Source organism: Leucoraja erinacea, chromosome 45 (genome assembly GCF_028641065.1).
Source record: "Leucoraja erinacea ecotype New England chromosome 45, Leri_hhj_1, whole genome shotgun sequence".
NCBI classification, from domain to species: Eukaryota; Metazoa; Chordata; class Chondrichthyes; order Rajiformes; family Rajidae; genus Leucoraja; species Leucoraja erinaceus.
In genome coordinates, this window is record NC_073421.1 from 895329 (window position 1) to 911393 (window position 16065).

The window sequence follows — 16065 nt, forward strand, 5'->3', positions numbered from 1 at the left end:
TAAATAAACTGATAAAGTGCAAATAACAGATAATGGGCTATTAATGTTCAGAGTTTTGTCCGAGCCAGGTTTAATAGCCTGATGGCTGTGGGGAAGTAGCTATTCCTGAACCTGGACGTTGCAGTCTTCAGGCTCCTGTACCTTCCACCTGAAGGTAGCAGGGAGATGAGTGTGTGGCCAGGATGGTGTGGGTCTTTGATAATACTGCCAGCCTTTTTGAGGCAGCGGGTCCCTTGCGGGCGGAGCACCAAGGCAAATTCCTTGTATGTGAATACTTGGCCAATAAACTTATAGAAACATAGAAACATAGAAATTAGGTGCAGGAGTAGGCCATTCGGCCCTTCGAGCCTGCACCGCCATTCAATATGATCATGGTTGATCATCCAACTCAGTATCCCGTACCTGCCTTCTCTCCATACCCCCTGATCCCCTTAGCCACAAGGGCCACATCTAACTCCCTCTTAAATATAGCCAATGAACTGGCCTCAACTACCCTCTGTGGCAGAGAGTTCCAGAGATTCACCACTCTCTGTGTGAAAAAAGTTCTTCTCATCTCGTCAATTCATCTCATCAATTCATTCATTCATTCATTTATGTTTGGGCTAGCTACAATAGACAATAGGCAATAGGTGCAGGAGTAGGCCATTTGACCCTTCGAGCCAGCACCCCGTTCCTGCCTTCTCCCCATATCCGCTATCTTTGAGAGCCCTATCTAGCTCTCTGTACTGTTGGCATATGATATTATTTGTCCAGATATATCTTGCAGTATTATTTTGGACACTTGGGGGCACAGCGTGGTGTATATACAAGGGCATAGGGACCAGGAAGTGGCAGGCACAGGGAGGGAGGTGTCACCAGACCACGGACAGGGCAGCCAGCTACAGCTTGCATACACAATGAGGAAAACCTGGTATTGTCTTTGTCTGTACAACTACTTCAATAAACCACCAATTAAGCAGGAAACAACGAGTGGAAGATCAGTTCTATTGGGTCTGCGTATGATCAAGCCTACTGTTACTGTGTAGTCATGGCAACTGGAAAAGAGGACACTGGAAGAGTCAGAAATGTGCCATCGCAAGGCCCTTCGGCCCAACTTGCCCACACCGGCCAACATGCCCCATCTCCACTAGTCCCACCTGCCTGCGTTTGACCCTCATCCCTCCGAACCTGTCCTATCCATGTACCTGTCTAACTGCTTCTTAAATGTTGGGATGGTCCCAGCCTCAACTACCTCCCTTGGCAGCTTGTTCCATACACTCACCACCCTTTGTGTGAAAAAGCTACCCCTCAGATTCCTATTAAATCTTTTCCCCTTCACCTTGAACCTGTGTCCTCTGGTCCACGATTCCCCTACTCTGGTCTAGAGACTCTGTGCGTCTACCCGATATATTCCTCTCAAGATTTTGTACACCTCTATAAGATCACCCCTCATCCTCCTGTGCTCCCTCCATGGAATAGTCCCAGCCTACTCAACCTCTCCCTATAGCTCAGACCATGAGATGTATACTCTGGGTTTAGAATTAGAGTTTAGGGCTTGTACACTCTGGAGTTTAGAAGGATGAGAGGAAATCTTATTGAAACATGTAAGATTATTAAGGGTTTGGACACGCTAGAGGCAGGAAACATGTTCCCGATGTTGGGGGAGTCCAGAACCAGGGGCCACAGTTTAAGAATAAGGGGTTGGACATTTAGAACGGAGACGAGGAAACACTTTTTCACACAGAGAGTTGTGAGTCTGTGGAAGTCTCTGCCTCAGAGGGAGGTGGAGGCCGGTTCTCTGGATGCTTTCAAGAGAGAGCTAGACAGGGCTCTTAAAGATAGCGGAGTCAGGGGATATGGGGAGAAGGCAGGAACGGGGTACAGATTGTGGATGATCAGCCATGATCACATTGAATGGTGGTGCTGGTTCGAAGGGCCGAATGGCCTCTACTCCTGCACCTATTGTCTATCATATTGCACAGGGAGTGACCAGACCAGACCAGATCAGGCACGGATATAACTGGGACGAGAATAAGGAGGATCTGGTTCGTTCATCTATTTGTTTGTACAACTACTTCAATAAAGAATCAATCACGACTGCAGATCTTATAGAAACTTACAAAATTCTTAAGGGGTTGGACAGGCTAGATGCAGGAAGATTGTTCCCGATGTTGGGGAAGTCCAGGACAAGGGGTCACAGCTTAAGGATAAGGGGGAAATCCTTTAAAACCGAGATGAGAAGAACTTTTTTCACACAGAGAGTGGTGAATCTCTGGAATTCTCTGCCACAGAGGGTAGTCGAGGCCACAGTTCATTGGCTATATTTAAGAGGGAGTTAGATGTGGCCCTTGTGGCTAAGGGGATCAGAGGGTATGGAGAGAAGGCAGGTACGGGATACTGAGTTGGATGATCAGCCATGATCATATTGAATGGCGGTGCAGGGTCGAAGGGCCGAATGGCCTACTCCTGCACCTAATTTCTATGTTTCTATGTTTCTATGACGAATGGAAGATCTGTTCTGTTAATCTGCGTAAGATCACTCCGACCTACCTGTGTAGTCTTGGCAACTGAAAGTCGGACATTGGAAAAGGGAGAAATTGCCATTATACATAGTACTTTGTGAACTATATTTAATAAACGAGAATTAAAAATACACGTAGACACAAGGCGAGTGCCGGCCTCACCTTATAATACAGCACTGGTCCCTGTTGTTCCGCTGCATGTTGAAGTAGCAGTTATCGGCTATGGCGAAGATGTGCGGTGGCATCTCACCGATCTTCCTGTTGGTGTAGTAACGGATCTGCTCGGCCGTGTAGATGGGCAGCAGCTGGTACGGGTTGACGGCCACCAGGATGGAGCCAGTGTAGGTCTGAAATGGTCACGTCACGCCCATTAGTAGTGGCCCTCCAGACCCCACAGCCAGCCAGCCCGCATCCCCTCCTGCAAAGCCCACCCCGTCTGCCTGTATGTAGAAACAGAGAAAATAGGTGCAGGGGTAGGCCATTCGGCCCTTCGAGTCAGCACCTCCATTCTACGCGATCATCCAAAATCAGTATCCCGTTCCTGCTTTTTCCCCCCCATATCCCTCGATTTCGTTAGTTCCGGAGCCACATCTAACTCTCTCTTGAAGACATCCAGTGAATCGGCCTCCACTGCCTTCCGTGGCAGAGAATTCCACGGATTCACAACTCTCTGGGTGAAAAACATTTTCCTCATCTCTGTCTTAAATGGCCGACCCCTTATTCTTAAACTGCGACTCCTGGTTCTGGACTCCCCCAACATCAGGAACATGTTTCCTGCATGTGATCCATATCATATCATATCAGTCGTGGAAGCAGAATTAGGCCATTCGGCCCATCGAGTCTACTACGCCATTCAATCAATCAGTCTTCGCAGCCATTCAATCAATCCCTCCGTTCCCTAGTCCTATCTAAAAACCTCTTAAACACCACTGTTGTATCTGCCTCTGCCACCACCCCTGGCAGTGTGTTCCAGGCCTCCACCATTCTAATTAAAAAACTCTGATACGGTGTGGGCTTGATGTGCCAAATGTCCCGTCTCGGTTTATGATCACGACCACTAGTTGGGATTAATTTAGCTGTGGTTTAATTTTCCAGCCAAACACATCTCTCTAACTCATAGACTTTTATAAAAGCCATTCACTGCATCAAAGACCTCCATCTGGTCAATTCTTGCTCTTCTCAATCACAACCCTGTTACAGAGGAGGCTTGATGGGCTGAATGGCCCACCCCCTACTCCAAAATGGAAAAAAAATCCCTTTACTCAAGAAATTAACCTTTCTGGTATCATCCATGGACTTTTTTTGACCCCTTCAGATTCAGATGATATGTATCTGGACTACCTCCAGATTCATAGAAACATAGACATTAGTTGCAGGAGTAGGCCATTTAGAGCCAGCACCACCATTCAATGTGATCATGGCTGATCATCCACAATCAGTACCCCGTTCTTGCCTTCTCCCCATATCCCCTGACTCCGCTATCTTTAAGAGCCCTATCTAGCTCTCTCTTGAAAGTATCCAGAGAACCGGCCTCCACCGCCCTCTGAGGCAGAGAATTCCACAGACTCACAACTCTCTGTGTGAAAAAGTGTTTCCTCATCTCCGTTCTAAATGGCTGACCCCTTATCTTAAACTGTGGCCCCTGGTTGTGGACTCCCCCAAAATCGGGAACATGTTTCCTGCCTCTAGCGTGTCCAAACCTTTAATAATCTTATATGTTTCAATGAGATTCCCTCTCATCCTTCTAAACTCCAGAGTGTCTAACGGGTCCTTTTCACAATGGCAGGCAGTTTCTAATGGGGTACCGCAAGGCTCAGTACTGGGACCCCAGCTATTTACAATATATATTAATGATCTGGATGAGGGAATTGAAGACAATATCTCCAAGTTTGCGGATGACACTAAGCTGGGGGGCAGTGTTAGCTGTGAGGAGGATGCTAGGAGACTGCAAGGTGACTTGGATAGGCTGGGTGAGTAGGCAAATGTTTGGCAGATGCAGTATAATGTGGATAAATGTGAGGTTATCCATTTTGGTGGCAAAAACAGGAAAGCAGATTATTATCTAAACGGTGGCCGATTTGGAAAAGGGGAGTTGCAGCGAGACCTGGGTGTCATGGTACACCAGTCATTGAAAGTAGGCATGCAGGTGCAGCAGGCAGTGAAGAAAGCGAATGGTATGTTAGCTTTCATAGCAAAAGGATTTGAGTATAGGAGCAGGGAGGTTCTACTGCAGTTGTACAGGGTCTTGGTGAGACCACACCTGGAGTATTGCGTACAGTTTTGGTCTCCAAATCTGAGGAAGGACATTATTGCCATACAGGGAGTGCAGAGAAGGTTCACCAGACTGATTCCTGGGATGTCAGGACTGTCTTATGAAGAAAGACTGGATAGACTTGGTTTATACTCTCTAGAATTTAGGAGATTGAGAGGGGATCTTATAGAAACTTACAAAATTCTTAAGGGGTTGGACAGGCTAGATGCAGGAAGATTGTTCCCGATGTTGGGGAAGTCCAGAACAAGGGGTCACAGCTTAAGGATAAGGGGGAAATCCTTTAAAACTGAGATGAGAAGAACTTTTTTCACACAGAGAGTGGTGAATCTCTGGAACTCTCTGCCACAGAGGGTAGTTGAGGCCAGTTCATTGGATATATTTAAGAGGTAGTTAGATGTGGCCCTTGTGGCTAAAGGGATCAGGGGGTATGGAGAGAAGGCAGGTACGGGATACTGAGTTGGATGATCAGCCATGATCATATTGAATGGCGGTGCAGGCTCGAAGGGCCGAATGGCCTACTCCTGCACCTAATTTCTTTGTTTCTATGTTACAAGCCCAGCCGCTCCATTCTCTCTTTCTACCTTTCCCTCTCAAACCCATTCTCCTGCCTTCTCCCCACAACCCGATACCTGTATTCATCAGATATAGTTCGGACTAATTTCCGTGACAGGTTGGCACCTTGTCATTTCACCTCGGTACACGTGTCAATAAACTAAACTCGATTCCTTTTGCTGGGGACAGGAATCCAATCTGGTGTCATTCCTGTACATTTGCTTGCATCCCTTTCATTCAGTTAACATCCATCGACCCACACAGAACGATATAACCCATAAAACACCCAGAAATCACCACATTGTTATTGGGCCATGAAGCAATGTTAAACAAGAAGCATGTTAATTGGATCCAAGATGAAGATCGACCCTTCACCAACTTAACGCAGCTACACGTAGACGTGGACGTGATTGTGAGAAAGAAAATGGTTGTACAATACGCAGACGATAACTTAAATGAAGAATAGGGGCCCCTGATTGAGATCGGAAAGCCTGACACCAATGAGTAGCCATGCAGAGCGTTGAACATGGATGGAGTTAATGGAGGCTTTGATTGTGCTGGTTTTGGGAACGCTAGGCGTTGACGTTCATGCATTAGTACTTACCCTGCTGCCACAGTTTGTCTGTTGGGGAGAGGCAATGCATTAAACAAAGCAGAGGGGATGGAAAGGGAGGCCTAAATAAACACAGTCAAGAACAACAGGGAAACTGCCCTACAATTCTCTACGCCACCGTCCCGGGCCTCACCAGCTCAGGGCGGCACAGTGGCAGAGCTGGTAGAGCCACCGTCTCACAATGCCAGAGACCACGGCTTCAAATCCTGATCTGGGCGCTGTCCGCGGGTTGTGCGCGTGTGTGTGCGGAGTTTGCATGTGTGTGGATGTATATGCATGCGTGTGTGTGTGTGCATGTATATGCATGCGTGTGTGTGTGCATGTATATGCATGCGTGTGTGTGTGCATGTATATGCATGCGTGTGTGTGTGTGCATGTATATGCGTGCGTGTGTGTATGCATATACATACACGGCATGTATATGCATGCGTGTGTGCATGTATATGCATGCGTGTGTGTGTGTGCATTTACATACACGGCATGTATATGCATGCGTGTATGCATGTATATGCATGTGTGTGTGTGTGAGTGCGCATGTATATGCATGTGTGTGTATGTATATGCATGTGTGTGTGCATGTATATGCATGTGTGTGTGTGCATGTATATATATGTGTGTGTGTGTGTGCATGTATATGCATGTGTGTGTGCATGTATATGCATGCGTGTGTGTGTGCATGTATATGCATGTGTGTGTATGTATGTGCATGTGTGTGCGTGCATGTATATGCATGCGCGTGTGTGTGCATGTATATGCATGTGTGTGTATATGTATATGCATGTGTGTGTGCATGTATATGCATGCGCGTGTGTGTGTGCATGTATATGCATGTGTGTGTGCATGTATATGCATGCGTGTGTGTGTGTGTGCATGTATATGCGTGTGTGTGTGCATGTATATGCATGTGTGTGTGTGTGCATGTATATGCATGTGTGTGTGTGTGCATGTATATGCATGTGTGTGTGCATGTATATGCATGTGTGTGTGCATGTATATGCATGTGTGTGTGTGTGCATGTATATGCATGTGTGTGTGTGTGTGCATGTATATGCATGTGTGTGTGTGTGCATGTATATGCGTGTGTGTGTGTGTTGGTCCCTCCGGTTTCCTCCCACATCCCAGAGACGTGCGGGTTTGTGGGTTAATCGGCCCCTCTGCACGGTGACCCCTGACCTGCATGGAGTGGATGAGAAAGTGGGACAACACACAAAACCGGGTGATCGCTGGTGGGCACGGGCTCAGTGGGCCGAAGGGCCTGGTGCCATGCTGTATCTCTAAACCATGTACACCACAGCTATAGATGGGCAGTCATAGAAACATAGACACATAAACATTAGGTGCAGGAGTAGGCCATTCGGCCCTTCGAGCAGTCATTAGAGGAACAGAGGTGCAGGGAGGGGTAACATTGCTGTAATTCTCACCTATCCCCAAATACTCGCCCGGAGACCGTTCAAGGGCAAATTTTTGTTCTTCAAAAAAAAATGAATTTAATAAATCTTAAAATTTAAAAAAGATAGTAATGCTAATAAAGCTACTGGATTGGTGCAAACTATTTCTTAGGAAGATAAACCAGAACAAGGGCTGATCATTTTGTGACTTCAGATACATGAAGTGTTTTGTTTGTTCAGAGAGAGAGAGAGAGAGACATGTGGATATTATCAGTGATGTCTCCACCCAGAGAATGAAGTGGGGGGGCGGGGGGGGGGGGGGGCAGAAAGGCGAGTTAGAGGTACAGGACATCAGGCGGCACAGTGGCGCAGCGGTAGAGTTGCTGCCTCACAGCGCCAGAGACCCTGGTTCAATCCTGACTACAGGTGCTGTCTGTCTGTACGGAGTTTGCACGTTCTCCCCGTGACCTGCGTGGGTTTTCTCCGGGATCTCTGGTTTCCTCCCACACTCCAAAGACGTACAGGTTTGTAGGTTAATTGTACGTGCGTGCGTGCGTTGGATAGTGTTAGTGTGCCGGGGGTCGCTGGTCAGTGCAGACTCGGTGGGCCGAAGGGCCTGTTTCCGCGCTGTATCTCGAAACTAAACTAAACCAGTGATGGGACTAAGCAGCACGAGAGATCAAATCTTGAATTGAGATGTGAAAAGACCAGCACATGAAATGAAGATCACCTCTCCCAGACATCAGCTTCACGCATCTGGCCCCAGTAGCCATGAGGACAAGGGGCGCAGGAGACCTGCTAAATTCACAATGTGTAAGAAAGAACTGCAGATGCTGGTTAACATCAAAGGTAGACTCTAAATGCTGGAGTAACTCAGCGGGTGAGGCAGCATCTCTGGAGAGAAGGAATAGGCGACGTTTTGGGTCGAGAAGTGAAGAAGGGTCTCGACCAGAAATGTCGCCCAGTCCTTCTCTCCAGAGATGCTGCCTGTCCCGCTGAGTGACTCCAGCATTTTGTGTCTACCTGCTAAATTCACAATTTGGATACAAGCCATTTTTGATTGCTACATCAGACCAATGACTACAAAATGTACACTGTAAAAGCACTTCCCTTCTGATCCTTCAGACCCAGTCCAAAGAAAGGTCTCGACCCGAAACATCACCCATTCCTTCTCTCCAGAGATGCTGCCTGTCCCGCTGAGTTACTTCAGCATTTTGTGTCTATCTTCACTTTCTTGAAATGCCCGTTCAACTAATCAGGTTGTTTTCCGATGAGAATAATGCCCTGGGAGCATTAGTACACACACAGTACTGGAGCAACTCGTCAGGTCGGGCAGCATCTCTGGAGAGAAGGAATGGGTGACGTTTCGGGTCAAGACACTTCGTCAGACTTCTCTAACTTCTAGTAACCCTTGCTTTCCCTCTCTATCCATCCCTCCCCCATCCTAGTTCTCTGACCCGTCTGACTCTTGCTTTCCCTCTCTATCCATCCCTCCCCCATCCTAGTTCTCTGACCAGTCTGACTGTCCTCCCGATTACATTTTGGCCCCTTTGATCTCTCATTTTCACACTACACCCTTCCATGTCTCCCATTTCCCTCTCCCCTGACTCCTAGTCTGAAGAAGAGTCTCGATCCAAAACGTCACCCATTCCTTCTCTCCAGAGATGCTGCCTGTCCCGCTGAGTTACTCCAGCTTTATCTAAAGGGCCTGTCCCACTTTCACAACCTTTTTTACTCGTGGACATTTTTCATCAGGCTAGGAAAACGCCCCGACCTCCTTGATGCCACGAGTACCTACGACTAGCATCACGACCTGCTACAACCTCCTACGACCTCGTGACGACCATGCTGCGAATATGAGTCAAGGGCAAACTCGGCAGAGGTCGTGAATTAGGTCATGAAAGTGGGACTGGCCCTTTACTGTGCTGCCCACACTATAAGAATCTCGCCATGTGTTGGTACCCGTGATAACAAGCCAACCGCTGAACGGTCACGTGGACCAGCATTCCAAGGTGCACGACACTCACGTATATTAATCGGTCTCTGTAGCGGATCAGGAGGTTCCGCAGAATCCCCGCTTCGTTCAGGTCTCCCAGTCGGATCATGTCTTCCACCCCGTGGACTGACGTCGGATGCATGGGCTTAATGTTGGTGGCATTCTGCGGGGAAATCCAGTGCTCCTGCAACAGAGGGCGCAAGTACAAGATGATAAGGTCATAAAGGAATAGGAGTAGAATTAGGCCATTCGGCCCAACAAGTCTACTCTGCCATTCAATCATGGCTGATCTATCTCTCCCTCCTAACCCCATTCTCCTGCCCTCTCCCCATTAACTGACACCCGTTCTAATCAAGAATCTATCTATCTCTGCCTTAAAAATATCCACTGACTTGGCCTCCACAGCCGTCTGTGGCAATGAATTCCAAAGATTCACCACCCTCTGACTAAAGACATTTCTCCTCATCTCCTTCCTAAAAGAACGTCTAATGGCATGTTGGCCTTCATAACAAGAGGATTTCAGTATAGGAGTAAAGAGGTTCTTCTGCAGTTGTATAGGGCTCTGGTAAGACCACATCTGGAGTATTGTGTACAGTTTTAGTCTCCTAATTTGAGGAAGGACATCCTTGTGATTGAGGCAGTGCAGCGTAGGTTCACCAGATTGATCCCTGGGATGGCGGGACTGTCATATGAGGAAAGATTGAAAAGACTAGGCTTGTATTCACTGGAGTTTAGAAGGATGAGCGGGGGGGTCTTATAGAAACATATAAAATTATAAAAGGACTGGACAAGCTAGATGCAGGAAAAATGTTCCCAATGTTGGGCGAGTCCAGAACCAGGGGCCACAGTCTTAGAATAAACGGGAGGTCATTTAAAACTAAGGTGAGAAAAAACTTTTTCACCCAGAGAGTTGTGAATTTATGGAATTCCCTGCCACAGAGGGCAGTGGAGGCCAAGTCACTGGATGGATTTAAGAGAGAGTTAGATAGAGCTCTAGGGGCTAGTGGAGTCAAGGGATATGGGGAGAAGGCAGGCACGGGTTATTGATAGGGGATGATCAGCCATGATCACAATGAATGGCGGTGCTGGCTTGAAGGGCCGAATGGCCTCATCCTGCACCTATTTTCTATGTTTCTATGTTAACGTCCTTTAATTCTGAGGTTATGACCTCTAGTCCTAGACTATCCCACTAGTGGAAACATCCTCTCCATATCCACTCTATCCAGGCCTTTCACTATTCTGAACGTTTCAATGAGGTGTCCCCTCATCCTTTTAAACTCCAGTGAGTACAGGCCCAGTGCCGACAAACGCTCATCATATGTTAACCCACACATTCCTGGGATCATTCTTGTAAACCTCCTCTGGACCCTCTCCAGAGCCAGCACATCCTTCCTCAGATATGGGGCCCAAAATTGCTCACAATATTCCAAATGCAGCCTGACCAGCGCCTTATAGAGCCTCAGCATTACATCCCTAATATTAAGGAACTTGACTAAAATGGGGCCATTTTGTAACGAGAGCAATAAAAATATCTGCTTTAATGCCGACAGACTCTGGTCAAGCCAGAAAGGGTACAGAAAAGATTTACAAGGATGTTGCCAGGAGGTCCTTCTGCAGTTGTACAGGGCCCTAGTGAAACCAGGAGGGAGGGAGGAGGGAGGGAGGGGAGGGGAGGGGAGGAGGGAGAGAAGGAGGGAGAGAAGGAGGGAGAGAAGGAGGGAAGGAGGGAGAGAGAAGGAGGGAGAGAGGAAGGAGAGAGGGAAGGAGGGAGAGAAGGAGGGAGAGGAAGGAGGGAGAGAGGGAAGGAGGGAGGAGAGAGGGAGGGAGAGAAGGAGGGAGGGAGGGAAGGAGGGAGGGAGGGAGAGGGAAGGAGGGAGGGAAGGAGGGAGAGAAGGAGGGAGGGAAGGGAGGAGGGAGAAGGAGGGAGGGAAGGAGGGAGAGAAGGAGGGAGAGGGATGGAAGGAGGGAGAGAAGGAGGGAGAGGGAGGGAGGGAGGAAGGGAGAGAAGGAGGGAGAGAAGGAGGGAGGGAAGGAGGGAGGGAGGGAGGGAGAGAAGGAGGGAGGGAGGGAGAGAAGGAGGGAGGGAAGGAGGGAGGGAAGGAGGGAAGGAAGGAGGGAAGGAGGGAAGGAGGGAAGGAGGGAAGGAGGGAGAGAAGGAGGGAGGGAAGGAGGGAGGGAGGGAGGAGGGGGAGGAGAAGAGAGAGGAGGGAGGGAGGGAGGGAAGGAGGGAGAGAGAAGGAGGGAAGGAACGGGGAGGAGGGAGGGAGGGAGAGAAGGAAGGAGGAAGGGGCGGAGGGAGGGAGGGAGAGAAGGAGGGAAGGAGGAAGGGGAGGGATGGAGGGAGGGAGGGGGAGAGAAGGAGGGAAGGGAGGGAGGGAAGGAGGAAGGGAGGGAAGGAGGGAAGAGAAGGATGGAGGGAAGGAAGGAGGGAGGGAGGAGGGAGGGAGGGAGGGAAGGAGGGAGAGAAGGAGGGAGGGAAGGAGGGAGGGAAGGAGGGAGGGAAGGAGGGATGGAGGGAGGGATGGAAGGAAGGAGGGGGGAGAAGGAGGGAGGGAAGGAGGGAGAGAAGGAGGGATGGAAGGAGGGGGAGAAGGAGGAAGACAGGGAGGGAGATTCAAGGACACTTACATTCCCCTCATCATCCACAACCTGGATCTGTCCAGAGTCGCACAACTTCACCACAGCACCAAGCGGGACTTCAAACTCACGGCCAGTCTTGAGGTCGAGCCAGACGTAGTCTCCCTGGAGACACAGGGATGAGAGTCAGGAGGCACCAGCCAGGGATTAGCTACAATACCGCGGGCACCGCAAGTCCCACATAATATACAGATAACGCTGGAATTACTCAGCGGCTCAGGCAACAGCGGAGTCCATGTGGGGACGAGAAACAGAGCTAATGCATGGCAATCAGATCAGAGAGTTGTAAATGAAACATTTTGAGATGCAGAGAAAAACAGGATGGAAAAAAACAAAGATGAAGGAGATATTCTAAGGCCCCGCCCTGCGGTCATGGCTGACCTGACCACGGGTGTCTCCAGGGTTGGAGGACGCCTGTGCGTGACTTTGTTTAACGTGGGGAGACTGGTGCACAGACAGACACCCCACATGGGGTCCTTGACAGATCTGGGTCAGGATCCAGTGGCATGGAGTCCAAGACGACCGGAGACCCTTTTCTGCTGCCGCCTTCATCCGCCTTCCCAGCCGTTGTGACGTTAGCTCCACTAAGGTCAGCCATCGTCCTCCGCCTGTTCCACCGTTGAGGTCTTGGTTGGATTGGCTCTTTGTCAGAGACCTCCCCCTCGACCTTACCGCCATGGGTGGCCCTACCAGGAGCATCGACAGCTCCAGACGGCATCGCTCTCAGGATCTCAGGTCCACACAAGCTTCTCCACCACAACAAGGACACAATCCATGGGGAAGCGAGGGAGAGGATGGTTTTGTTATTTGAGCATGGAAACAGGCCCTTCGGCCCACATAGTCTGTGCTGGATCTGATCCGTGCATACTAGCACTAACCGACACACTAGCGACAATTTATTATTTTTAATCGAAGCCAATGTGGGAGGAAACCAGAGCACCCGGGGTAAACCCACGCAGGTCGTGAGGAGCGTACAAACTCCGCACAGACAGCACCCGTAGTCTGGATCGAACTCTGGTCTCTGGCGCTGTGAGGCAGCAACTCTACCGCTGCGCCACCGTGCCGCCCGGAGTCGTGGTGGTCGCTACAGGGTGGCAAAGGCAAGTGAAGGAAATGTCCCAGGAAGGTGGGGGATAGGACACGGAGTTGCTGCCTCACTGCGCCAGAGACCCGGGTTCGATCCCGACTACAGGTGCTGTCTGTGCGGAGTTTGTACGTTCTCCCCGTGACTTTTCTCCGGGTGCTCTGGATTCCACACACACACACCAAAGACGTACAGGTTTGTAGGTTAATTGGCTTTGACAATATTGTACATTGTCCCCTAGTGGGTAGGATAATGTTAGTGTGCGGAGATCACAGGCTCTTTGATATTAGCATGACAATAGACAATAGGTGCAGGAGTAGGCCATTCGGCCCTTCAAGCCAGCACCGCCATTGAATGTGATCATGGCTGATCATCCCCAATCAGTACCCCGTTCCTGCCTTCTCCCCATATCCCCTGACTCCGCTATCTTTAAGAGCCCTATCTAGCTCTCTCTTGAAAGTATCCAGAGAAACATAGAAACATAGAAACATAGAAATTAGGTGCAGGAGTAGGCCATTCGGCCCTTCGAGCCTGCACCGCCATTCAATATGATCATGGCTGATCATCCAACTCAGTATCCCGTACCTGCCCTCTCCATACCCCCTGATTCCCTTAGCCACAAGGGCCACAACTAACTCCCTCTTAAAAAATAGCCAATGAACTGGCCTCAACTACCCTCTGTGGCAGAGAGTTCCAGAGATTCACCACTCTCTGCGTGAAAAAAAAAAAAGTTCTTCTCATCTCGGTTTTAAAGGATTTCCCTTTATCCTTAAGCTGTGACCCCTTGTCCTGGACTTCCCTAACATCGGGAACAATCTTCCTGCATCTAGCCTGTCCAACCCCTTAAGAATTTTGTAAGTTTCTATAAGATCCCCTGTCAATCTTCTAAATTCTAGAGAGTATAAACCAAGTCTATCCAGTCTTTCTTCATAAGACAGTCCTGACATCCCAGGAATCAGTCTGGTGAACCGTCTCTGCACTCCCTCTATGGCAATAATGTCCTTCCTCAGATTTGGAGACCAAAACTGCACGCAATACTCCAGGTGTGGTCTCACCAAGACCCTGTACAACTGCAGTAGAACCTCTCTGCTCCTATACTCAAATCCTTTTGCAATGAAAGCTAACATACCATTCGCTTTCTTTACTGCCTGCTGCACCTGCATGCCTACCTTCAATGACTGGTGTACCATGACACCCAGGTCTCGCTGCATCTCCCCCTTTCCCAATCGGTCACCATTTAGATAATAGTCTGCTTTCCTGTTTTTGCCACCAAAATGGATAACCTCACATTTATCCACATTATACTGCATCTGCCAAACATTTGCCCACTCACCAAGCCTATCCAAGTCACCCTGCAGTCTCCTAGCATCCTCCTCACAGCTAACACTGCCCCCCAGCTTAGTGTCATCCGCAAACTTGGAGATATTGCCTTCAATTCCCTCATCCAGATCATTAATATATATTGTAAATAGCTGGGGTCCCAGTACTGAGCCTTGGGGTACCCCACTAGTCACTGCCTGCCATTGTGAAAAGGACCCGTTTACTCCTACTCTTTGCTTCCTGTTTGCCAGCCAGTTCTCTATCCACATCAATACTGAACCCCCAATGCCTTGTGCTTTAAGTTTGTATACTAATCTCTTATGTGGGACCTTGTCGAAAGTCTTCTGGAAGTCCAGATACACCACATCCACTGGTTCTCCCCTATCCACGCTACTAGTTACATCCTCGAAAAATTCTATAAGATTCGTCAGACATGATTTACCTTTCGTAAATCCATGCTGACTTTGGCCAATGATTTCACCACTTTCCAAATGTGCTGCTATCCCATCTTTAATAACTGACTCTAGCAGTTTCCCCACTACCAATGTTAGACTAACTGGTCTAACCGGCCTCCATCTCCCTCTGAGGCAGAGAATTCCACAGACTCACCACTCTCTGTGTGAAAAAGTGTTTCCTCGTCTCCGTTCTAAATGGCTTACCCCTTATTCTTAAACTGTGGCCCCTGGTTCTGGACTCCCCCAACATCGGGAACATGTTTCCTGCCTCTATCGTGTCCAAACCCTTAATCTAGTAAAAAGGTTCTGATTGTCTACTCTATCTATGCCTCTCATTATTTTAATACAATTCCATCAGGCCTCTCCTCAGCCTCCGTCACTCCCAGTTTGTCTGGAACGAATTGCAGATGCTGGTTTGTACCAAGGATAGACATAAAATGCTGGATTAACTCTACCTGGGTAGTTGAATAGGGTCGCCAACGTTCCCGCTCCCAAATAAGGGACAAAAGGTCAAAATCCGGGACAAATTCCCCACGGCAATTCGTTGACCGACTGGGCCGTGTCTGGGTGAATGATGAGTTGGCCCCGGGTGCTGGACTGTACACAAAGCCCAGCCGGCGGGCCAGCTGAGGAGTTTTGGCCCGGGCCGCGCGCGCGCAAAGCAAAGTCCGGCGCCCCGTCCAACTCGTGAACCGATGATCGGCCGTGAGAAGGAGGGGTGGTGGTGGTGTCGGCGGTAAGCGAAGGTCCGAAGGTCGGACAGCTGGCCGGGCTGCCGACCGACCGACGGGGCCACGGGCGAGGCTGCTGCTGCTGCTGCTGCTGCTGCTGCACTCCATGGGCTGCACTACGTCGGGACGGGTGAGGCGGGGGCCGGACGCGGCGCTCCGACCCGACAGTCCCCTCGACCTGAGTAGTAGCGGTCAAATACGGGACAAGGGCGGTCCCGTACGGGACAAACCAATTTAGCCCAATATACGGGATGTCCCGGCTAATACGGGACTGTTGGCAACACTACTGGGTGGTGTTCCTAATACTGCTGAGAAAGATACAAAATGAGCACTGTGGAGGACAAACATAGGGTTGGTCGGTGGTGCAGCGGTAGAGTTGCTGCCTCACAGCCCTGGAGACCCGGGTTCGATCCCGACTACGGGTGCTGTCTGTACGGAGTTTGCACGTTCTCCCCGTGACTGCGTGGGTTTTCTCCGGGTGCCCCGGTTTCCTCCCACACTCCAAAGACGTGCATG

At 49.5% G+C, this 16065-nt stretch overlaps 1 protein-coding gene across 1 annotated transcript in view; it reads right to left on the reverse strand.

Moving 5' to 3' along the window:
* The window catches only part of myo7aa (myosin VIIAa), a 155232-nt gene that overhangs the window by 55958 nt on the left and 83209 nt on the right, over positions 1 to 16065 (reverse strand). The window contains exons 3-6 of the mRNA XM_055664799.1: positions 11951 to 12064; positions 9354 to 9506; positions 5930 to 5947; positions 2664 to 2848 (exon numbers count right to left, since the gene is read on the reverse strand). Of these exons, the coding sequence (XP_055520774.1) occupies positions 2664 to 2848; positions 5930 to 5947; positions 9354 to 9506; positions 11951 to 12064 (470 nt within the window). The remainder of the gene's footprint in view (positions 1 to 2663; positions 2849 to 5929; positions 5948 to 9353; positions 9507 to 11950; positions 12065 to 16065) is intronic.